Raw genomic sequence first — 26,076 nt, forward strand, 5'->3', positions numbered from 1 at the left:
CAGACCCTCCTGACAGTATCTTCCACTTTTTACTCCAGTAGTCTTGGCTTCACAAAAAACTACAGAAAATTTCCACTAGTATTGCTCAGGGAAAAAAAAGACACTGCACATTGAACACATACTGGCCTTTTGTGACAACAGCTATAGATATGAAAAAAAAAAAAAGATATCGGAATTTGAGTGGGTTTTGAATTTGGTATTTTAAACCAAAACCCACTGATAGTGAGAAATCACATTTGTTTTGTTGGACTTTTGATTTAAAACTTTATAGTGAAATTGACCTTTTGGGAGCTAATTTTCTGAGTGACAACTAGCCCCATCTCCTTGCAAGTAAAAGATAATTGCAATTTATTATGCCTTTTAACATTCAAAGCAGCATTTCATGTGAAAAAGCAACCCTGTAGGCCTGAGGCAGTTTGCTCTTTGTTTCAGTGTCCCTTTCTTCTAGGATACTTTTTTACAGACCACTGATCTGCCTTGATGTTGGCCCCAGTGATGCACTAGGCCATCTCTGGCCTATTACTTCCTCTCACATCTATGTCACTGGAACCAGCAGGAATCAAGGTCATGACTCAGGGGCCAACAGATAAAATTTAGGTCAGCTGCAAAGTTGTCAACCAAAGACAAGGTTTTCATGTACTTCAAACATGTTCTAACAGATTCTTCCTAACAGGTCTTCCTACTTCCTTTAGACACATGTAAAATCACTATGCCTCTGTATAGCCAGGGGTTAAGCACAGGTTATATCCTACTAGAGGTGTTATGCTAACAATATAAATCATTAGAATTACCATGATTTCATCAATGCTAGTCCACTTGTGAAAATTATCAGAATTTCTAAAAATTGACATGGATTTGAATTTAAAAAATGTATATGAATTTTAGGATTGCTTAGTATTTAATATGTCCTTTTGCTTTATTGCATCATGCACTCTAGATGGTATGGACTCCACAAATGTGTGCAAAATCATATGATCCATGTTATCCCAGTATGATTTGAGAATGTTCCAAAGACCATCTTGTGTGCTTCAATGAAAGCAAGGAAATGTTAATGTCAAAATTTTGTTTACTTGATTAGTGACCTAGAAATAGCGAAAAATCTTACATTTTACATCATTCTGTTTCATTGCTTAAAAGTTTTTAGAATCCTAATACTTTCTATTTATAGGTTTAAAATAGATTGAATCTCAGATTTATGTGGATTCACTGTAGTAAACAACAACACAAAAAGCTTTGCAGATTCCAGAAAGCCCTGAGTGACACAAACAACAGGTTTATTCTGATTGCGCATTTCAGAACTTTATTCGAAATCTGTGCAAGTAAACACCCAAATGAAATATATATATATATATATATATATATATATATATATTTCTTTTTTTTTTTTCAAAATAATGAAACACAATTATACTCAATGTATTGCAGTTAGCCTGCATCAAAACAATAAGTCTATTTATGTCTTTGAAGCATCAGTGTAATCCATCTTTGTACTGTACGACACAGAACATGATTGTTAACCTGTTTGGTTTTCTCCATGTACAAAATAAAATTGAGTAAAAACAAAATAAATATATTCATATGCACTTTGTTTCAAAAGTTCAGACAGTTTGCCCAGCAGTCTATTTTTCATGACAAACATACATATCACATTTTATGTATTGGGCTCCATGACAAATTATATATATATATATATATATATATATACTTATGTTTAAGACTTTGAATTTCCCCATGTCCAGTAATACATAGGAACCTTCTCATGCATCTGCATGCAACAGGCAGCAGTGTACTTTTAAATATCTGACATAACACAAGATGTTGCAGAACAGATTATCATAATTTCATCAGGAGACACATGCAAAAGAAGGACAAAAAACATCCTCTAATATGTACATATTCACATGGCATTTACTTTGAAGTCTCTAAGAAATTTCAAAACTAAAATGCTTTTCATTCATACAAAATAGCTGTCTTTCATAAAGATTTTGCCATGTACATAAATATAGTTTGTAACGAGTCTTTTAAGATTGGTGAAAAATAACGTCAATATGTAAAACGTAAGACTGTGAATATCACATCAGCAAACATACTTTTGTGGGAATGGCCTTAGCATAACACTCCCTTTAGTAAATCAATGCTTCCATTACAATATCAGACTGCTATGACAGACAGCTGTGATTGGGTTGATTTGTCTCAAATTGATGCAACAATCTCTTGTATAATAGAAAAAAAAATCTTATGACACATGCTAATACCAAGACAAGTTCATAAAATACATGTGTGTGTGTGTGTATATATATATATATATATATATATATATATATATATATATATATATATATATATATATATATATATATAAAAACTAAAAACAGATGAACAAAAAGCAGTAATTTGTTGTAAATTTTTTAGATTTTCCATTCAACATCTTCTTGTGTATTGTAAACATTGTTTGGTGTCTTGACACAGGTAAATGCTGAGAAGCAGAATAATCAATAAAGCACATCACAACATTGTTTTCAATGGGAAAGAGAGAGAAATTAAAGAGGACATCAATAGTCAAGTATACACACTTCACATACCATACAGATATCAAGATACCATGTTTTAATACTGATGGATTCATATTCCATATTATCCAAATATGATCATGAATATACAGCTTTAGCATCACTTTCAGTTTATCTGACCAATACAGAGCCAAAAAGAGTTACATCATTCTTTTATAAAAGGCAACATATTTAATTGATTTGATTGTTTGTATAAGACAGTGACATTTAAAGCCTTCCTGGCATAGACAAAAGTAACACACTGCTTTTCTCCATTTCATCATTTTAAAATTAAAGTATATCCACTCACAAAAACTGAAGCACAATCCGTTTATACATCATTTGCATCAGTGCATCACAACTTGTTGCCTGTGGCCAAAAGTCTACCTATGTGTGGAAAATGGAGTGAGAACTTATTGTTACAAATACTCTAGGGTAATTCTCACACACCTTTCACAGAAAACATTTATTAATTATGCCTGTTTGAACTTGAGAAAGATATCAGCCAAAAAGTAGTGCTATTCAAATACATTTTGGTTGCATGGTCTCTTTGTGAACTAAAATGTAATTTAATTCATGTGAAATATTCTAGATGGTCTGATTTAAACAAAGTAGCAAACATGAATAAGTAGAAGAAAGGATATAAAAAAGCACATTTCTTGTCCAAGCACACATGCTGGTTCACTGTGTCCAAACTAGTTTTTGTTCAATGACCCGTTTAACTGTGGTGAGTGACAACTAGTTGTTCCATTGCAATTCTGTGAATTTTGATCAGTTTTAAAGTTCAAAGGCCTCAGTATCACCTGACGACTCATTTTTGACCTTTGTCTGCATTTGTCTCGAGCCTGCCTCCAGCTCCTCCCCCTCTTTAACCAGATGTGCATTGCTCCTCTGGAGCATATAGTACAAAATAGGGTTAGTCTTGGTAAACCGAGGTGAGTCTGACTCATACTTTTGTGTTTGATCATCTCCATTAACCATCCTTGTAGAGCCCTTCAAATCCTTTATTGTGGCATAGTCGTTTTTTGACTTTGAAGCCTCCTGTGGAGATTCAGGTCTGTGACCGCTTGCTCTCTTAGAAGATGCATTGCTGGAGCTAAAACTTTGGTGAAAGTTTCGAAGCTCACCATCAGTACATGGCTGCTTGATTGTATTCCCATTCAACACAGTATGTGTCTGTGAACTTAATGTACCTCTTGGCTGAGACAATTCCTTTAAGCAGTTGTCTGAAAGCAGCAGCTGCTTTAAAACATTGAAACCTCTGTTTTCATTAGACTCAAATGGTGGAAATCTTGCTGGTGGACTGTCTGCCTCTGGGGGACTAGAAGGGTCACTGGCCTCTCGGGTCTCTAGACCTCCAGTGGCAGAACAACCACTGGTGTCATTTACAATACCAGAACGCTTTAAATCCCTGCCCTGCTGACTCGAGGTGTTATGGTCTTCTAGTTCTATTGAAAATTTCCGCTTCTTTGGGATTGTTGGTCCCTGGATTCCCACCGATTCTTCCTTTATACAACCCTTGTTTATGTCTTCTAACTTGTTTGGTTGAAGAGTTTTGTTATGCCGCTGTTTAAGGAGATGACAAAGAAGACCATCTCTCTGGAGAGCCTCTGGAGACAATGGTTCTTGCTTGATGTCTTCATGCTCAAGATAACTGGTGCTTTTTCTAGGCTCTACAACTACATTCTGGCATTGCTTTGACATTTTGTTATAGTCATACATTTGACCCACTTCTACTGGCTCAGTTTTGATTGAAATGTCCACTGAAGAACCGTTTGCTGTACCTTGGCCTATTGCCTGATTTGTCTGTTTTTCCAAAGAGTTGTTCTTTCTGTGTTCTCTTTTTCGTTTACTGCCAACCTTTTCTTTCGGAGGAGCATTCCCCAGTAGAAGCTGTAGAACTGTGCGTCTCTCAAGCAGATTCTCAATCTCAGAGACATGCTGTGTTGCCTCAGGTACAGTTAAAGTTTTTGCCTTGGCCTCTTCCCACAATGGGTTGTTATTTTTCTGAATAGGTGCAGTGAGTCTCTCTAGTAAAGTTGGAGGATAGTTAACTTTTAGTTCTTGGGTCATGAGTTTGACAGGGGGTAAAGGTGCCTTCACTGGAGGAGAAATGGTTTGTTTTCCACACTGAGCTAAATTCTGTAGCAATTTAGTAGCGCTAAAGGCAGGTTCTTCGACTCTTGTATCATTTATAGGTTGTTTAGTTTTACAAAGATCCAAGGGCACAGACTGTGAATGGGGAGACCCATTAAGGGTATATGGAGATCCACTGCTGTTTGAGTCTCGGCTTTGCGAGAACGTTGGCAAGAGTTTGGGACTTCCACAATGTGGGCCAAGTTCACTTGTGTCCTTACACCTAGCTGTACTGAAAACACTCTGACTACTTGTGGATGCACCAGTGACTTTAGGGATTACAGCTCGCAGCAAATCTGGATTATCCAGACCCTTAGTTACTCTCTCGTTATTTTTGTGATCCAAGAGCAACTGTAAAAGAGTGACCTTATGATGAGGTTTCATCTCTGAACAGGCATCCACCTCCCTGTGATCTGTGGGAACTTTGACAGGTGGACTGTCAGGCTTCCACCTGTTCAACGAAGACTCCGGGACCCTGTCCAGAGCAGGTGAGGACAAAGCAGATAATGGTGTCTGTACATGTGTCCTGTTTTTCAGAGACAGGTCAATAGGAGAGCAACTAGAGTAAGTGCTCTCAGCATCACTGCTGTCTTTTGTAAGACTACTGTCATTGTTCGAGTGCTCGCTGTCCGAAAAAAGAGGGGAGCCCAAAGTGCCAAAGGTGCTGATGTCATCTTTCAAGTGACCCTGCCCATTAATTCGCTGTGATATGTTGTGGCTATTGAGAAGCTGAAGGAGAAGACTGCTGCAGTTCTGTGATGGTCTACCTAGTTTCGCAAAAGGTTGTCGTTCTCTAAAGCAATATTCTGTCCGCATGGAACCTTCTGGCCTTTTTTGCCCAGAAGTTAGGATTGGACTCTGTCTGCTGGAGTTAGTTGATATTTGTGAAGGTATTCCATTCTGGGTGTGTGAGGGGCTTAGTCCTTGAGTCTGGCCAAAATTGGTAGGTTGTTTCTTATCTTGTGTCTGCTGTGTGGCCATGGCTGAAAGTCTTTCACTGGCTGATCGTCCAGAGAGTTGGGCTTTTAGGGCATGTTCTCGTGAATACTGCTGCAGGTGAGCCTCGCTAGAGAGTAAGAGAGCCAGCTGACTGCAGGCCACACTTGGTTTGGGTGATGGAGCAGGGCTTGATCTGATATTTACCATATTTGCCACAGCTTTTAGGCGCTCGGTACAAGAAAGAGACTCTGGGGAAGGGGAAGGAGTACTGCTCTTCAGCGCCTTGGGAGAGTCTGAACATTCCTGGCTCGACCGTCTACGTTGATAAGGCACACTGTTGCGGTGATTTTGCATTTTACTCTTACTCACTAGCCCTTTGAGGCGGCTCGAGGCAGGTCTGTGGCAAGGCCCATTTGCCCTCTCCTCTTGTGCAGGCTTGTTTATCTGGCAGGAGGCATCCTGTGGCCTCAAGCCTTGGATGATCTGCTGCGGCAGGGTCACGTTCTGAAGTCGAGAACTGAAAGACTGGAGCAAATTGGCTAGAAGTGTACTCTCCCCTTTATCCTGCGTGGAGCCATTCTGACCACTGTGGTGGTCTTCATTTTGCCCATTGTGTGCAACAGGGGGTGCTGACCTCCGTTGACTCTCAAACTCTGTCCAGGCCTCTGAGTTGAGTAGGCGGGCCTTTTTGAGGTGCTGCGAGGCTCCGCAGTAGGAATTTATTCTGTTCTGTTCCTGTTGAGTGCCATGATTAGCCTGTGCAAGCCCTGTCCCCTCCTTATTCCTCTGCTCCTGGTTGCCACTCTGTGTTGCTGCAACACTCTGTCCTCCTGCCACCTGATGCATGAGTATGCCTTCCAAATATGTTAATACAGCAGAATCCTGGTGTGTTTCAGGGCCAGGCTCTTCCCCATGAGTCATGTTCAATACTATAGTCCCTTGTATGGTTGGCCACCACAATTGAGGGGGAAAACGTTGTTACTTTCTGACAAGAGACTTTACAGTTTTTAGCTTCACAAACTGTGTTTTAGGTAAGAGAAAGGCCTAATGTAGCTCCACAAGCCATCCCCCATGCTTCAGGCAAGAGCTAAGCAAGAAACATTCTTGCCACTGTTAAGAAATGTACAGGATCATTATGCATTCACTCTTGTGGGATTCCATGGCACTGGATGTATATTCCAAAGTTCCAGGGCTGCGAGTGGAACAACTGCTCACAGTAATTCTATCCACAGGGTCAGTTGGTGGAAGTCCTGCTCAAGAGAGAGAAATGTGATGTTAAAACAATACCTCAACATTCTCATACATAAAACACATTCTTGTATGCTTACAGCAACACAAACTCAGCTAATCTTTAGCATGGAAGACACTGAAAATGTTACATTTCATATGCTGATCAGTTTTAAATATAAAAAGATCATGTTCATGTAATAAATAATAAAAAGACTTAAAGCCAATCTTTAGGTAGCAGTTTGTTTATGATAAATAAAAATGCTATGCAAGAAAACAAGCTTTCTCTCTAACTAGCCAACAAAATGTGGGTCTGCTTTTGCATGTGTCCGAAATATTTTGAAAGTGTCAATTCACATTCCAAAAGGTCATGACGATTGATGAAAAGATTGAACCTGCTCATACACTGACAGGGATTCAATCAGGTCTCATTCTTTCCCATCACAGCTGCAACAATCATGACTCAGAAAGGTTTACAGGGAATTCTGGGACTGACAAGTGAAGCCATGGTGTTTCAATATATTTGTATTTTTTATTTTATTTATTTTTTTACTCTGGACTGAAAAGCAGTAAGAATTGCCAGTTCAGAGCTTTGCTCACTGTTGGACATTCACAGGTGGAAAATAGATATTTGGGACCTGTCTTTCAATTTAATTTATATTAACTGGGAAGGCATAATAATGTACCTATGCTTTCCGATGGCTCTATTACTCCAAATATCAAGTAAAGCAGAAAGGAAAACAGCAAAATCCAATGCAGGTGAATAAGAAACAAGTGAGTAAAAGATTGCAATACATCAACATTTTTAATAGCAATACACTAAACAAAGAATCACAATATATTATATTGTATACCCAGATATTGATATAATATTGTATTGCCAGGTCCCTGCTTATCCATGCCCCTAAATTATTTATTTATTTTTTTATAAAAAAAAGTATAGATACTATACAACTGTGTAGCCAACATTGGGATTTCCAGCAAACATGCTGATTAAATTGACAGACATAGGTTAATGGATTACAAGATTTGTCAACCTGCTAAATGCTGTACTTGCCACACAACTCTTTTTTTTATTCTTACTAAGGCATAGTGAAAGTCACATATATGCCCACACTTCATTGGAAATTTAAAACTGAAGCATGTCATTTCTGTGCCATTAGTGTCACCAAACAGAAATGTAAAAATAAATGATTTTTTTAAAGGCTTCCTGGACACTCCCCCATCTGCCATTTACTGAAGAAACAGATATCCCCTTTCCAAACTCACATCAAAAGCCAGTGTTGCCGTGTCAGACTAGTTGGGAAGCGCCACAGTGTCACCTTAAAAATGGCAGAATTCTAAGTGTCTCTGCATTTTAAGATGGGATAAGAGGCGGTATTTTACCATAAATACACACTTCAGCTTTGAAAGTCTAATTGAAATGGAACTGTAATTACATAATCATGTTATACACGTAAGGCTGAACTTGTCAGTGCTCTGTGGTCAAAGCGAAGGTCAGTGGCTACGGTTGATTTGTTCTGCTGATAATTGGCACCTCTGGTTGTTCTACTTTGCTGAGGTTGACAGGGGGTGGGGGGCACGTGATGACCTTATCAAGATATTGGTCACAGAGATGTCAGAGTGACAGGCCTGAGAAACTCATAAAACATTACACAACTTAGATTCCTCTGATCTAGATAGTATCTCAAATTCCTGAATAGCTGATCTACTGATAGTTACAAATGATCATAGAACAGACTTCCAGACATTAATATTCTCACAGAACTGTAAGCCAGTTCAATGGACCGTGGATGGATTTCATGGAATGTATTCTAACAGAGTATGAGAGTGGAGTGGAGCGGCAACAATTTCCCCTCCACGCTCTAAGCATTCTTTAATCACTCCACTCCAGCTCCACTCCGGGATGTCCATTTCCCGCTCCTCGCTCGCTCCGCGCCCCTGGATTAGAGAAACCCCGCTCCGTGTTTGCTCCATGGCAAAATTAGCACCTAACTTCCTCTCCACTGTAAAGTTATTTCAGTATGCTTTTTAATATCACAACCATCCATGCAGAAGGTGTACTAAATGAAAAATAAATACACAATACTAGAAAAAAAAGCTACAATGTGCTTTATTAGAACACTAGCATTAGCCCAAGACTAAATTAAATTATTTTTATAGCTTAATTTTGAAACATATCAGCAGCATTCTCTGGGTTTGATCAATTAAATAAATTGCTAGATGCAAAACAAAACAAAAAAAAAAAACATTAATTATAAGTTACCAAACGATTAAAAAAAAAATAAAAAAAAACATTTTTAATAAATTTCAAGAACAAAAACAAAACATTAAATTAAATCAAATAAAAAAATAAAAAAAACATTATTAGGCCTGTATTATTGCCTAATTATTGCCTATTATTTTCTATTATTGCACTTCTTTTAATTAACCTTGCCCTATAATTCTGTGAACGAAAAAAAAAAATACATTCTCAGAATGTTCTACACTTTCAAAACTAGATAAGACTAATCAAAACTATATGTCTAATGCAGAGTTCACTTTTAGAAATACTAGCATTTGAATTTTTTAAGATTTTACATTTTCCTCTATTCACATTTGCTGAGCTTCTTCATCTGCAAATGTATAACACATAAATTAGCTTATGGAACTAAAATTTAGATGGCAATCGATTAAAGTCAAACTATGCAATATTAACATGTTGATTAGTTCAGTTGGTGTTTTACATCGTTAAATATTCAATTCTATTTAATGTGGGACATAATAGCCTTCAGTTAAGATTGAGATGCATTAGATTAGAATGTTGATATGATTATTCAAAATATTGAATAGGGGATATATGTATTACTGACCTTTAGATTTTCTCTCCACATGTGAATGGATTATCATAGTGTTTTTTGGACACGTCTTTTAGGATTTCACAACAAACCTTTGATCGTGGCAATCACCTCCCCACTCGTGTTCTTCCTCGCCATCCCATCATTAATTTTCTCTGTATGCCAGTTGATGTAAGAATAAAGAGACGAGACACAAGCATGTAGTTAAGTCAAGCTTTACCGCAAGCTTAACTCAATAATAGAGAGCATGAAAACAGGAAGCGAAAGTAACCTTCACACTGGAGGTCGAACATTACCAAGTGCCGCTAGGTTTTAAATTAGTATTTTTTTTTTTATCACATTCTTTCTGGTTATATCAGAAATTCCATCTTTCCTTCATGCCAATAGTGTTTAACACATGGTGAATTATTGCATTAAGGTCCGTTAACAGGTGTTTTGCCCATGATGGAGCATTAGTGGAGTGCTCTTAGAGTGAGAGAAAACACTGACGCTCCGATTTTTTTAAAAACCCGCTCCTCGCTCCAGGCAAAATCATGCCGCTCCGCTCACATACTCCATATTCTAATATCTTAACATATTTAGTTAAGAGGTCAATCAAATATGATCTGTTAAAATGTAGGGTTTTTTTTTTTCACCCTGACAAAGCATTATATCTAATGTGTCAAATAGTGGGTGAGGGTCAACAACACTTCATGCTATACTTCTGTCAACACACTACCGTAGCATGTTGGCCTAATCCAATGAAAAGAGGAAACACAATACTGACACTCCTCCACCCTGTTAAACAAATAAACAATTACTTTAACATGTCTCGAAAAGGGGTGCAACAGTATGAAATGTTCACGGTATGATAACATTCACAAAAAATGCTGCGGTATTACGGTATCAAGTTATTAAGGTCACTAGCTAAAATTATTAGCAGTTTTATATTTAGTTATGAAATACATCTGATAAACACACAGAGACATAATTCAGTTAAAACAAATTCTTTAACTTTATTTTGGATTCTTTTAAATTTCTTTATTATCTTTGCCAAACTTTATCAATCTAGAACATCAGGACAATCTTATTCAGACGAGGCCAAAAAAAAAAAAGAGATGAATGTAAAAACACAAAAGATATTAAAACAGGTAAAACAATAATAAAGGATACATGTTTGCAACATGTAGTAAAATGGTTATAACTAAAGAATAATGTAAAAGAAAAATCTACATGTTATCTTTTGTCAATAACTGAAATCAACATAAAAAAGCAAGCATATTAATATTCTCTGTGCTGAGGAGGGCAATCTGGAGCCTATCATAAACCAGCTGCGCTTTTCCACTGACTTGAGAACCTAATGGTGACGTAACGGGTTACGTGGCTACTTGGTAGTTTTACATGACTACCTCACCTGCCCTCAAACAAACATGGCTCGTCACAGCTTGTACTGCTTTTACTTCTGTTTTTAGGGACACATCAAACGTTATTACATTGCTCAACGAGACATTTCAGAGACAACATCTATGCTCAAGACGACAGGTAATGTCGACTGGTAGGGTGCGCTTGTCTTAACGTAATTATATTATTTACTATGAACTTTTTTTAATGTGGCTTAACTTGCTAAGTTAAGAGAGAGTATGCTGCACTCTCTCTGCTGTGCATTTGCCCGTCTGGATTTTAAAATGAAATGATGGCTGAGTGAAACAGGAGGACATTACAATTTAGAGATTTATTTGATCAGGTTTATATGATGCTGTGTAAATGTAGCTGATTCTCTCTTAATTTAACTGATATTTACTAGGGATGCACCAATCTGATACCTGGATCAGTATCGGCTCCGATACTGATGTTTTTAGATGGATCGGGTATCGGTTTGACAAGCCCGATCCAAATCCAATATTGCGTGTTAGTCAGGGTGGTCACTGTCAAGCTAAAAAAAATATAAATAAATACAAATAAAAACAATCACATAAAAGAACCATTAAAGTGCATTTTATTCAAAGCCACCTGAAGACATATGATAGCTTTGTGTATTCCAAAAGGCTGTGTTTAATAAGTAAATATATAGTATACATGAGCAGCGCCAACACGTGAATGGTGCGGCTCTGTTGACACACATACATAAAAAACGAACACTCATGCTGGCTAGTGATGCACTCTCAGCTATTTTCAGCTCTCAGAGTGGCGCACAATATGCGAGTGCTCCACACAAACAACATCTAAGATGTAGATGCTCAATAGTTTGGTTCACTTATAACATGCATTGAGAATGGCACCGGAGGAGCGTTTCAAGATAATTTGAATTAGAAACTAATTAAACTACTGTGAATTATCCCACAAACAGACACTTGCAGGACATCCTGGAGTGTTCCGACCTTCAAAATAAGATCAAGAGAGTTTTAAAGTTAAAGGTGCATGACTGAAATACTGTACAGTATATTACTATTGTATTATACAATTCTAAAAGTCAACAAAAACAACAACAACAATTTAATATTATCATTAATTTTTTATTTTTTCAAATTATAACAATATTTAAGTTGACTGGGTGCCAAAAAATAAATGTGTGAATGAAAAGTGGACTGGTATCTTATAAAGTGAATAAAAAAAGAGATCCTTTAAAATCCATATACAAGTTGAAAAAAAAAATGTGCAAAGAAAAATGGCTTCTTTGCTACTGAAGACTTTCTCAGGAATCACTGTTAATTTTGCTGCTACATAATATAGTAGACTTTCTTAATAGGCTATTCTGTACATTTCTATTGAAATAATGTGTAGTTAAAGGTTTGTGTTTATTTGCATATAAAAGAGTACCCCCAGTTAGTATCACAGAGTGATGTATAGATGTTTTAAACTGATTATGAAAAAAACAAAACAGCACTGGTATCGGATCAGGATCGGCCAATACTGAGATTCCAGGTATCCGTGAATTATACATTATAAATGTCTACTGTATGATAACAGCCTCTCTTTAAAACTACGGTATACCGTGAAACCTTACATTACATCCCTAGTCTCGAAGGAGATATCTATTAACTCATGTTTATATATATATAAAAAAATAATTTTAAAAATTAAAAAACTGATAAAGAAATCTTTAAAAACAGATTTGGTAGCACATTTTTATGAAAGCTTTGTAAAGATGAGAAATGGCTTATAAATGATGGTAGAGAACTTCTGAATAACTGTATAAGCAGTGATTACAGTATCTTTTGAAAAAACCTAGTTATATACACAAGCCTCTTCACGCTGTTCTTTTCAGGGTTTTGTCGTCACAAAATTATCACCATCAGAAGAAAAATTCCTTTTGAAAATGAGAAGCCTGATAGGAATGGGGAGGAATTGATTTCTGGAGTGGATCTTTTAATTCTCAACTGCAAGGTATAAGATTAATTGACCCCTCCAAAAAATACCAGATCATAAATTACATCCACCATCCAGAAACTGTAATCCATTTAGCCTATTTAAAATGCATGATGAGGCAAAAGGAGGAAAAACCTGCTGCATGCCCCGTTTGAAGTCAAGGTCACTCACTCCGCCTGGGCTGTTTGAGTTGATGCAACAGCTGGCATCCATACAAAGCATTAGGTCCTAATAAAAAGCGACAAACCTGCCCTTGCGATGTGCATTTAAACTCGATGTCTGGCAGTTGCATTGCTGATGTTGTCTTGGCATAAAAAGGAACCTTGGAAATGGTTATGCCCAACATCAACACAATTACAGCTAACTCGTTCTTATCCTCCAGTTACACACCAAGGCACACATCCCTGTGCAACTGCAACAACAACACATTCCTAAGATAGTGTTGGGTGACTCAGTCAATCAGGGCCATGCACCACTCAAACTAGGTCACTGTGACCTACTTCCAAACGAGCATTATGGGCATCACACATTGACATTTTTCAGCTGGGGCACACCTCTTAGTTAGGGCTTTGCCAAGTGCAATCTCTGACTCCTGGTAATAACATGAGCCTAACCTACATTATGGTAACCTTAAGATGAGCTGCCCTTTCACATGGGCAAGCACGGCGAGATGCCAGTGTTTTAGCCAAGCAGAAGGAACACTTTTCCAAGCAAACAGAAATATACAGTGGTTCCTGTGTGCTGTGTCTACCATCACAAGACTCAGAACATAATTCCTGAGCACTGTCACAAGTAATGGTCTTGACCTTAAGCTTGTAGATTTATGACGGCAGCGTAATGCTAACTAGAGTGCTTACAGAAGACCATGTTGGTTCATCTGCACCTACAGAATAACAACTTTTATTATCTTTTAGGAAAGTACAAAACATATTAAAAAAATATGTAGTCATTGCCTGAATGATTAGTTAACTAACTGCACACACTAACTGCAAAACATTTGTTTTGAAAACAAATAACAAATGAATACAAATAGCTTCTACTCAAAATCATACATTATAATTTTTTTTTCCTTTACTTAATTTGCATTAATGTGTACAACACAAAATATTAATTCTAAGATGAATTGAGTGATAAAAAAAAATAAAAAAAAGTAAAAGAAATTCCTTGAACTTGTTTAAAAATGAAGATTTTAAGCACTACTAACTAGGGATGGGACAATTTATCGAATTTTGATATTTCGAGAACCAAATAAATGACGAACCATACCACGGCAAAACTCGATATTCAGAAATTTGAAACATTGTTTTCTGCCCATGTGATCATAAATGAAATGACCTGTCAAACAATCTCTCTCAATATCGCTTGATTTTACCACTACTGCACTTTTTTCCTACACTGTTTACAGAGTTCACACAAGGTCCTTGAAGTGCTTGAAGTGCTTGAATTTAGCTTTTAGGAATTTAAGTACTGGAATACCTGGAAAATCACCTTGTTTTAATGAAAATTGCTTGATTAAATCAGACCATTTCTTCTGTGTAATATGTTTCCATCAAGAATGAGATCCCGCACTCCTCTTTCATTGAATAATGTGTCTTTTAATATCCTTTCTGTTCTTTACAGTCAGATAAAAAAGTAAAAATAAATATAAATTTTTAATAACAAATAGCATATAACAGAAATCACCCAAATGGCCCCGATCAAAAGTTTACATACCCTTGAATGTTTGGCCTTGTTACACACACAAGGTGACACACACAGGTTTAAATGGCAATTAAAGGTTAATTTCCCACACCTGTGGCTTTTTAAATTGCAATTAGTGTCTGTGTATAAATAGTCAATGAATTTGTTAGCTCTCACATGGATGTACTGAGCAGGCTAGATACTGAGCCATGGGGAGCAGAAAAGAACTGTCAAAAGACCTGCGTAACAAGGTAATGGAACTTTATAAAGATGGAAAAGGATATCAAAAGATATCCAAAGCCTTGAAAATGCCAGTGAGTACTGTTCAATCACTTATTAAGAAGTGGATAATTCAAGGATCTCTTGATATCAAGCCAAGGTCAGGTAGACCAAGAAAGATTTCAGCCACAACTGCCAGAAGAATTGTTTGGGATACAAAGAAAAACCCATAGATAACCTCAGGAGAAATACAGGCTGCTCTGGAAAAAGACAGCGTGGTTGTTTCAAGGAGCACAATATAACGATACTTGAACAAAAATGAGCTGCATGGTCGAGTTGCCAGAAAGAAGCCTTTACTGCTCCAATGCCACAAAAAAGCCTGGTTACATTTTACCCGACAACACCTTGACACGCCTTTGGAGTGACGAGACCAAAATAAAGCTTTATGGTCACAACCATAAGCGCTATGTTTGGAGAGGGGTCAACAAGGCCTATAGTGAAAAGAATACCATCCCCACTGTGAAGCATGGTGGTGTTTTGGGGGTGTGTGAGCTCTAAAGGCACGGGGAATCTTGTGAAAATTGATGGCAAGATGAATGCAGCATGTTATTAGTAAATACTGGCAGACAATTTGCATTCTTCTGCACGAAAGCTGCGCATGGGACGCTCTTGGACTTTCCAGCATGACAATGACCCTAAGCACAAGGTCAAGTTGACCCTCCAGTGGTTGCAGCAGAAAAAGGTGAAGGTTCTGGAGTGGCCATCACAGTCTCCTGACCTTAATATCATCGAGCCACTCTGGGGAGATCTCAAACGTGCGATTCATGCAAGACGACCAAAGACTTTGCATGACCTAGAAGCATTTTGCCAAGACGAATGGGCAGCTATACCACCTGCAAGAATTTGGGGCCTCATAGACAACTATTACAAAAGACTGCACTCTGTCATTGATGCTAATGGGGGCAATACACAGTATTAAGAACTAAGGGTATGCAGACTTTTGAACAGGGGTCATTTCATTTTTTTCTTTGTTGTCATGTTTTGCTTTATGATTGTGCCATTCTGTTATAACCTACAGTTGAATATGAATCCCTTAAGAAATAAAATAAATCTGTTTTGCCTGCTCACTCATGTTTTCTTTAAAAATGATATATATATATATATATATATATATATATATATATATATATATATATATATATATATATATAACCAATTCTCCAAGAGTATGCAAACTTTTGAGCACAACTGTATATACAATTTCAAGAAATAATATTAATTAACTGTAGGGGGCCTGGGTAGCTCAGCGAGTAGAAGGCGCTGACTACCACTCCTGGAGTCGCGAGTTCGAACACAGGGCATGCTGAGTGACTCCAGCCAGGTCTCCCAAGCGACCAAAATTGGCCCGGTTGCTAGGGAGGGTAGAGTCACATGGGTTAACATCCTCATGGTCGCAATAATGTGGTTCTTGCTCTTGGTGGGGCACGTGGTGAGTTGCGCGTGGATGCCGCAAGGAATAGCGTGAAGCCTCCACATGCGCTATGTCTCCGCGGTAACGCGCTCAACAGGCCACATGATAAGATGCACGGATTGACGGTCTCAGATGCGGAGGCAACTGAGATTCATCCTCTACCACCCAGATTGAGGCGAGTCACTACGCCACCACGAGGACTTAGAGCGCACTGGGAATTGGGCATTCCAAATTGAAAAAACAAAAAAGAAATAATATTAATTGATAGAATGTAGAATTTTTATATTTTAAAAAAGTTAAAATGTGATTATAATAATCAATACAAACAAATTACTAAAAATAAATAAACATTTTCATCTTTTTCGAGACAGGTTCTATTCACTTCTATTGCTGTTTCTGCACCTGATCAGCCTAAATGTAGTCCACTATTTTCAAAGGCTTATTTGTTTGTGATCTTTTCTTACAGTGAAAGGTATATGAGAAAATATTATTTAAATTTTGAGCATTTAAATTGTCTATTAAAGAACTTTATTTTGATGAGAAATTATAATATGCATTTTGTGCAAGCATTTAAAAAATAAAATAAAAACAGTTTTCTGCCAACCTCATATCGTATATCGAACTGAATCGTGAGGTAACCAAATCCTCCCATCCTACTACTAACTTTTGAATGGGAAAACCTCGTCTCTCTTGGTGTCTCCACTCAGACAGGGGGCGCCCCAACTTTAGGAAAAGACAGATAGCAGATTCTTTTAGTTCAGATTAGATATTCATTTTTCTTTTATTTTCCTGTTTTATATCCAGTGTAGGCATTGGTTGATCATGGGTACACTGAGATCTGCCTTTGAGACTAAAATTAAAGGAAAAGTAATTCAGTAATGATTTGGATCATTTCACGTTCTCTGCTTTTTCAATTTTGCTGAAGTCATGCTCTTAATACCTGTTCTCCTGATTTTTATTCTATTTTATTATTTTTATTTTATTTTTATATAACTTTTTTCAATGTGTGCATTACTTTTTATTCTTATTTCATGTTCATAATTTTTTTCTTTTAAGTACACTACCGTTCAAAAGTTTGAGGTCACTTGCCTGAAATCATAATCTAGGCAAAGTGTGGCCACTTTGAAGATGCTAAAATATAACACAGTTTTGATTTATTTTGGATTTCTTTAGTAACAACATAATTCCCATATTTCCATTTCTATTATTCCATAGTTGTGATGACTTAACTATTATTCTAAAATGTGAAAAAAATAAATAAAGAATGACATAAATATTTGCTGAGAGTCCATCAAATAACAATAACTCAATATATAATGATGAAATAGTTATAAATGGTTATATTTAAATAATTACAAATAAATAAATATATATATATATATATATATATATATATATAAATTATATTTAAAAAAAAAATAGTACTAATAGTAAATTTGTGCTCCATCAAGCTGTGTTCTGAACGCAAGAACGCGTCCTTGTATTGTGCTGTCGGCTGAAGGGTTACTTTCTTCTCTGTATTAGCTCCGCATTGCCTATCCAGCTGAAGTTTCGCTTACTGCCCCCTGGAGAAAACAAGTGGTTTGAACTGCTCAGGAATCTTCCGTCCAGGGACATGATAAATTGAGTAAATTTTTTAACGTGTAATGTTTTTAATATAATAAATCGCACTAAATTAACATGTTAATCGACAGCCCTAATGTATATGTATGTGTGTATATATATATATATATATATATATATATAACTAGATAAACTAGTCAACCTCACCAGTTGCTTGGTCAGTTGTTGGATCACTGGTCGATGAGTCAACCATCATACCCACCCCTAAGATCATCTTGTACAGTATCTTTGTCTACAGTCAGCAATTCTCTTTAAACCAAAAAGTAAATATACACACTGAAGTAATACGGCAAATGTGAAAGCCTCTCAAAAAAAAAAAACATTTAATTATTGTGCACAACAAGGAAAAGGGAGCAAACAAAATATTTGTACTCTTAATTGACTGTGGTAAATGGCCCAGTTTCCGGGGTTAAAAATGACTTGGGGAACATGAGCATGGGAATCAGTTCACGCCCAAGAAATAGACATCAATGATACCACAAAACACTTAAAGCACTTCAGTGGAAGTTTGTGGCTATGTGAACTTGAGCCCTGTGAACTTGGACCAAAGTGCTGTGCTCTTTCTATTTGCATAGAATAATTTGTGAGAAAAAAGGAGCTGGAAACTAATAATGTAATAATGCTACAGAAAGAGCCCATGGTTCTTTAAAAGTCCATTACCCTTTGCACTAACTCCAGAGATCATGTTTATTAGTACAGTATAATAGTTTATGCCAGTCATTATGTAAACAACACAAACCAAGTATAGCACATCTATTGCCAGTATTGCAAAGTGCAACTGTACTTTGGCTAGCAAAATACAAGTGCACATGACAAGTTTAAAATAAACAGAAGTAGTCACATGGTGGGGACTAAAGTTCAGTGTATCAGTGGCCTGCAAGTCATGCCAATGTCCAAATGAGGGGAAACCAAGAATCAATTTTATCATTAATAAAATAAATAAAAATACACTTCAAACATTTTAAGTGTAACCATATATAACGTGAAAGCCATTCTGCACGTGTGCCTTAAGGGTCAAATGTAGGGTCAACATGTGCATCATAGACATAACATCATCTGCTTGTGTCTTTAGAGATAGTCAAGCAATGTCCTCCTCGAAAGCAGACAGCACATTTCTAGGATGGAAATGGAAATCTCAGAAAGACTCATATTCAGATCACCTTTCACCCCCAAATTATATTTTGCATAAAAGAAGGACTACTTTTAGGATGATTTGCATGCCAATTACGCACAATTCTCCCAAATTCGTATTATGTGTAATGCGTACAGACATTTTATTTGGAGTTTTTTTGGTTTTTTATCATTTCCATAATTCTCAGTGTGATTCTCATGCTATTGTCATTACTGTAAAACACTAAGTTTGAACTGAAGTACAAATTACTGTTAAAAGAGGATTTTTGTTTATTTTATTTTTCACATTTAAAGGAATATTCAGGGTTCAATACAAGTTAAGCTCAATCATCAGCATTTGTGGCATAATGTTGATTACCACAAAAATAAAAGCAAATCAAGGTTACAGTGTGGCACTTACAATGGAAGTGAATGCAGCCCATTTTTGGAGGGTTTAAAGGCAGAATTGTGAAGCTTATAATTTTATAAATGCATTTAACATTCTTCTGTTAAAACTTATTTTATTTGAGCTGTAAAGTTGTTTAAATCTGCATTTTTTTGGTCACTTAGGATTTAAGGTGTTACGTTGCCATGGCAACGAAGATGTAAAATTGGACATAACTTTACACAGAAAAGGTTAGTAAGCAATTTCATCACACTAAAATCATGTGTAACACACATATTGTTTGTGTCTTGTGGCTATACTTTTGAAACAGTATTTTAACATTTACGGATTGGCCCCATTCACTTCCATTGTAAGTGCCTGACTGTAACCCTGATTTTTTTTTTGCTTTTATTAAGAAAGAAGGGACAAGTCTAAATACATTTTAGACTCAAATCCTGTCGATTGAGCTTAACTTGTATTTTTTTTTCTCCCTGATTTGGAATGCCCAATTCCCAATGTGCTCTAGGTCCTCGTGGTGGCGTAGTGACTCGCCTCAATCCGAGTGGCTGAGGATGAAACTCAGTTACCTCCGCGTCTGAGACCGTCAATCTGCACACATCTTATCACATGGCTTGTTGAGCGCATTACCGCGGAGACGTAGCGTGTGTGGAGGCTTCACGCTATTTTCTGCGGCATCCACGCATAACTCCGAAAGCGAGAACCAAACATTATGGCGACCACGAGGAGGTTACCCCATGTGACTCTACCCTCCCTAGCAACTGGGCCAAATTGGTTGCTTAGGAGACCTGGCTGGAGTCACTCAGCACGCCCTGGATTCGAACTCGTGACTCCAGGGGTGGAGGTCAGCATCTTGAGCTTAACTTGTATTGACTTGGAATATTCCTTTAAATAAATGGCAGTACAAGAAATACTAAGATTTTTGTCTGTGATATTTAGGTGAAATATAACCTCAACATCTTTTTGACAAATTTGGTGACATTCACCCTATAGCAATACGTGGAATAGCTATTTCAGGCTCAGTGTCCCTTTACTGCCTTGGCCAATGTTTTTCTTCCAAAGGTGTTGACCATATAACAAGAGAAAAAGGGCACAGACTTAGTAGACCTTGTGTGCTTTTAATGCCATACTTTGCAAACAATGTTCACAATGTTTGGTATTCCAAAGAAGAGCACTTTTTTCTGCAACTTCAGGAAGCTAAAAATTTTAGAAAACTCAAAATGGTTATGACAGGATGGCAAGAAATATTTCTGGCATTGCCTACACTGATATACAGTACACAATCTTACCATCTTACAAACTGACACCAAGAACAGGTACAGTGTAGTAATCAATTTGCTCTGCAGGCTGTAAGGCTCTGCCTGAATACTAATACAACTCAACAGCATCCTGCGTCTCTCCTCTTTCTCCTTATGTGTCTGTCCAGGCTTATTATAGTGTTATATATATATATATATATATATATATATATATATATTATAAAATTATGCATTTAATTATTTTTATACATTTAAATAAAGTATTTAAGGGCAGCCAAAGTTCACGTGTTAACTGATATAATTTAAATATGTTTAACAACACCATTACATTTCTCTGGGTTGTCTACTATTATCGCTATGCTATAGTGCATTCGTATTTGCATGTTTAAAGGGATAGTTCACCCAAAATTGAAAATTCTGTCATCATTTACTCATCCTCATATCTTTCCAAACGGAAATGACTTTCTTCTGTGGAACACAAAAGGAGAAATAAGGCAGAATGTCAGCATCAGTCTTTCACTTTCATTGAATGTAAAAAAAATAAATAAAAAAAAAACCTATCCTGTTGTGGTCCATGGAAAAGAAAATTTCATAATATAGGGCACAACGGGTGAGTATTTTACTTTTTTCTAGTCACAAAATGTATCAAGATAAAAAAAAAAAATAAAAAATGTTTTATTTATTTTTTATTATATATTGATGAAGCAACATAATTTGTGTGAAAAGAAATAATAACAGAATGTTGTTTTGATTAAAATTCAGTTTTTAAAAAAAGGTGGTAAGGGAGCCTTTTACCCCACACTTCGGGTAAAAGTCTCCCTCACTTGGGGTAAAAGACCCCTAGGGGGTTTATAGTGATATTGTGTAGATTGTAGGGCAATAGTTATAGGGCTCAATTTGTCAACTTATGCAATTCCTTGAGACAGCAAGATGCTTTTTTCAGTAACAAATTAAGATGATGCTTATAACTACTTCAGAAAAAGTCAACCATTTCCTGTTAATTTCAAACACATTTGGCATTTTATTACATCAAGTATTCTATAAACAAACTCAATGTGAGCCCACTTTGAACATTTTTCCACAGCAAATCCATTCGCCCAACTTTAACAATGTGGTTTATTTTTTAGCCCCTGCAACGGGGGTATTTTTACCCCAAATACTTTCATTTCACTTATTTGACAGTTATTGAAAAATGTTTAACTTTATGATCTTAAACATAACTGAAAATGTAAGTATTTTCTCTCAAAAGAAATGTGTTAATTTCAGGGATTTTCATTAGCTACAAAAAACCCAGCAGAGCCTTTAGCCCTGTTGTACCCTACTGTTTATCAAAAACTAAAACTACTTTGTAGTCATTTTTATTTTGGGTGAATGAAAATGTTTTAGTTTTTGTTAAAAAAAATATATATATATATATATATATATATATATATATATATATATATATATATATATATATATATATATATATATATATAAAATAATACGGTTTCTAACTTTCTATGTCTTCCTTTTCAAATTCTTTGGAGTTGACACCCTTCAGTGCCCTAGCCCTGACCAGTGAAGGAAGGGCAGTGGCTTGTCCTCTAGGCAGATAACCAAGGCCACTAATCAAGTGTGTGAGCACCAGAGTGGGGGATTAGAGGCTCGCTCTGAGCAACTCGCCACTGAAAGCTAAGTGCGTGCACAACAAGGTCGCCACTAAACCTGTAGTAACCCCCGTGGTTGGTCTCTCTCTCTCTCTCTTTTTTTTCCCACCCACACACTCGCCCCCTCTCTAACACTCTTATGTGTGCCGCATCCATGCCCTCAGCACTCAGTCACACAAAACAGACATGCACACACAAGCGAAGCCTCTTTATACACTCTCGCGTACACACAGAAAGCCTCACGCCCACAGGCGGCCCACTCTCTGCCGAATCGGGATAATTCATCATATTTTACAACTGATGGCTTTCTACCTCAGCTGAGTGATATTGCATCCTGGCAGTGTGACAAGAACAAGGCTCAGATGATCTCGCATTCCCTCCGACAGCCTGCGTTTTCTTCTTTAGAAGATGTCCCGCACACACTTGCTTTTATAGTTTGAATGTGTGTTAGGGCTGGGCGAATATTCAAATAACTCAATATTTTTTCAGACTTTTGATGATATTTGACATTGTCTCAATATTAATATATTTGCTCTGAATTGGTTTTAAAAAAGCTTATTTTTTAACCAAAGCAACCATCATTTCAATCAAACAGCCACTGTTGCCAAGTAGATTTAAAATCTAGTTAAAAATGCTCAAGGCATTCAGTTTCCCACTCAGTTTGTTCACTAAATTAACACATGGATGAATTATGTTTGATCTTTTTTTATTTATTTGCACTAATATAGCAATACATACAGCGATATTTACCAATAAATATTTTCACTAAAACATTTTAATATACACGCTGGGACTTCGGTAATCATTTCTGAGTGAGGACGCAAACGAATCAATGAATCAGAGATTTGAATCTATTCATTGAAATGGACAGTTTGAATTGATTCATGGCATGAACTTAACTTACCAACCCTTAACACCATTTTTGCTCCAGATGTTAATATCTTAATGCTCTCATATTCAAATGTCATATTTAATAGATGGGGATAGATCACGGAACTAGTTTAATTGGCATTTTTGGAAACTTGATGGCCTAACTACACAGCAGATTAAAATCATTGAAATGTTCATGATATTGCCTAATTTTATATCGCCAGAAAAGCTGTTTCATCCAGTCCTAGTGTTTGTTTGCATGTGTGATTGGAGCAGAGTTAATTGTAATGTTATGGATTGTAAAAACTGACATGATGTCCAGTATTATAAATCTATACTGTCTGTTTTCTTCAGTATGATCCCGTGACTGTGGTGACATTTTATTAAACATATAGCGGCAGTTTCGAGGTGAAATGGGTTTGATCACACTTTAACAAGCTTGCAAATGTATGTTATATAATGCGAATGTTAAAATGTAGCACCTTATATGTTGTGCACTATAGGCTAGTAAGTGTTTTGATGTCATAAGAGAGCTTGTGGGAGGAACAGGGCAAAAAGTGTTTATGAACTGATGATCTGCTGTCTAACTTGTGATGTGTGAAAGAGAACAAAAGTCGTTGTTGCAGCGCCTCGTGTTCATTTGACCAGGAAACTGCCGCAATGCGTACAACGAGCCACAAAAACATTTTTTAGGTACAGCAACAATGTAGTAAAAATATTGGTATAGTAATATTATTATATTAGACCAGGTGGTTTTTTAATAGCCAATGTTGATTTTGAATAGCCAGGGTTTTACAGATTGAAATGGAAAATATAAGCCTTGATACTATCAGGTTCTAATATTGACCAATTCAGACTAATACAGATCATCAATAATAATACAGTTCAAATTGGCTAATATACATAAATCTGTTTAAAATAGCATTAGCCATAAATACAGCAAATGTAGTGTCTGCTGTATATAATTGCATATCCCACCCAGGACACCATTATGAGCATAATGAGCATCATTATGAGCCCAGCTGAAGAGAGTTCAGAAGTAAATGAGAGTAACATACTAAAACACACTTGAAAACTAGAAATAAGAACCTCTCATTTGAGTCATTTGACTCATCTGCCTCTCATTTTGTTGTTTTTCACTGGTTAGAGAGAATTACTACTAAAACAAAAAAGTACTGCATGAGGGTATCGTTTATTAATTTATTTATTTATTTATTTTTTTGGAGGATGCAATGCCACTAGTCTACCTTTGACACATTGACATTAAGCTACTGTCATGTGACACTCTGTCATTGGCCACCTGGCAGATCCTCCACCTTCTCACGACCTCATCCTCCTGTGACCTGAGGCTCTGGGCCCGGACCTGGCTCGTCAGGCCCCTCCCTATGCTCCCCCTGCTGTGGAAAGGTCGAACGGGTCATCGTGTCCTCATCTGTAATCCGTTGCCATTCGTCAGCAGTCGAGGCCGGAGGAGGCAGCCTCGCTACGAGGGGAGAATGCCCAATTAGGCAGCTGTCACACAAAGCAGAGGCTGCAGAAAGAGAGTGGGGGGGGGGGGGGTTTGCATAATCCCCTCCTGCAGCAGCTGCGGGTGCCAATTACAGTGCTATGTTAACCATTTCCACCCTAGAACAGAGGGAGAGGGAAACGAGGCACTCTAACCCTTACTTTGTCTCCCAGTGGAATTCCTCTCTTGGGATCAGTGTTTACAACCGTTGTCACATTGGGCTGAGGAACTTGACTCAAATTATAGCACCTCAACTGGTAATATCTTAAGGTGGAAATGCATCCCCATATATCTTTCAGCTACATATGTTTGCACCCCTCTTAGTTAATGATACATTTTGCAACAGTCAAGAGACGTGATGCTAAACAAGACTTGTTTAGAATGTAAAACTGAAGTATGTTAACCATATGATTTTCATGGCTTTCAGTTCCATTAACGGTACCAAAACATGCAACTTTCTGCAGATGTGGATGGAACATCGTTCTAAAATACTGCAGCACAATTCAGCAACAATTTGTTCTGATTTGTTAAATCTGCTCTGTTGAAATCTGAAATGACCATTTGGCAACAGGCTGCTGGGCAAAGTAAATTTTATAAGAACTTTATTTCATAATTCCAAATAATAATTCCTCAATTGTAATAAAAGATTTGTTAATGGAACCGTTAAGGAAAAGGAAGAGTTAAGAGGAATCTGAGTCAGAACCGGAATCATTAAATTCCTCAATTCAATGGGGACTGAAGGGGACATTTAAGACATTACAACATGATTTTCTGTAAAGCTGCTTTGAAACAATGTGTATTGTGAAAAGCGCTATACAAATAAAAATGAGTTGACTTGACAATGGCGTGAGTTTAGGGTGGGATTATCTATCTAACTCACCTATGGAAGATGGGGGAAGAGTTTGGGAACCCATTTAAAAACAGTCAATATCTTTCCAATTTCGTTTGGCAATGCTAGTGGCGCAAAATTTCAGCTTGACAGTCAGTTCTAATTTTTCAACCAATGTTTCTGCAGTTATTTGGCCACTAGAAATTTGTGGAAAGGCGTATTTTTCAAAGTTTTGTCGGCTGTACAACTGACACCTGGGTACACAACAGTGCAACACGTTTTTTCCGTTCCTCACAACCTCATGTCATATTAAATATGGTGTCTACTTTGGCTACAATGTCTACAGAATGTGTCAAAACCATCAGACAGGTTGCCGACAAGCTGCCGTCCACGTCATCTGACAGAAAAGTTAAACCCAAAAAG

The 26,076-nt window shown here is 36.9% G+C and overlaps 1 protein-coding gene across 1 annotated transcript in view; it reads right to left on the reverse strand.

Annotated features, from left to right (window-relative positions):
* Positions 1 to 1,285: 1,285 nt before the first annotated feature.
* Positions 1,286 to 26,076, reverse strand: part of LOC127430144 (nuclear receptor-interacting protein 1-like) — a 48,109-nt gene continuing 23,318 nt past the window's right edge. Inside the window, exon 2 of the mRNA XM_051679663.1 lies at positions 1,286 to 6,874. Coding sequence (XP_051535623.1) covers positions 3,327 to 6,545 — 3,219 coding nt within the window. The 5' untranslated portion in view covers positions 6,546 to 6,874 and the 3' untranslated portion in view covers positions 1,286 to 3,326. The remainder of the gene's footprint in view (positions 6,875 to 26,076) is intronic.

Source organism: Myxocyprinus asiaticus, chromosome 39, assembly GCF_019703515.2.
Source record: "Myxocyprinus asiaticus isolate MX2 ecotype Aquarium Trade chromosome 39, UBuf_Myxa_2, whole genome shotgun sequence".
In the NCBI taxonomy this organism is placed as follows: domain Eukaryota; kingdom Metazoa; phylum Chordata; class Actinopteri; order Cypriniformes; family Catostomidae; genus Myxocyprinus; species Myxocyprinus asiaticus.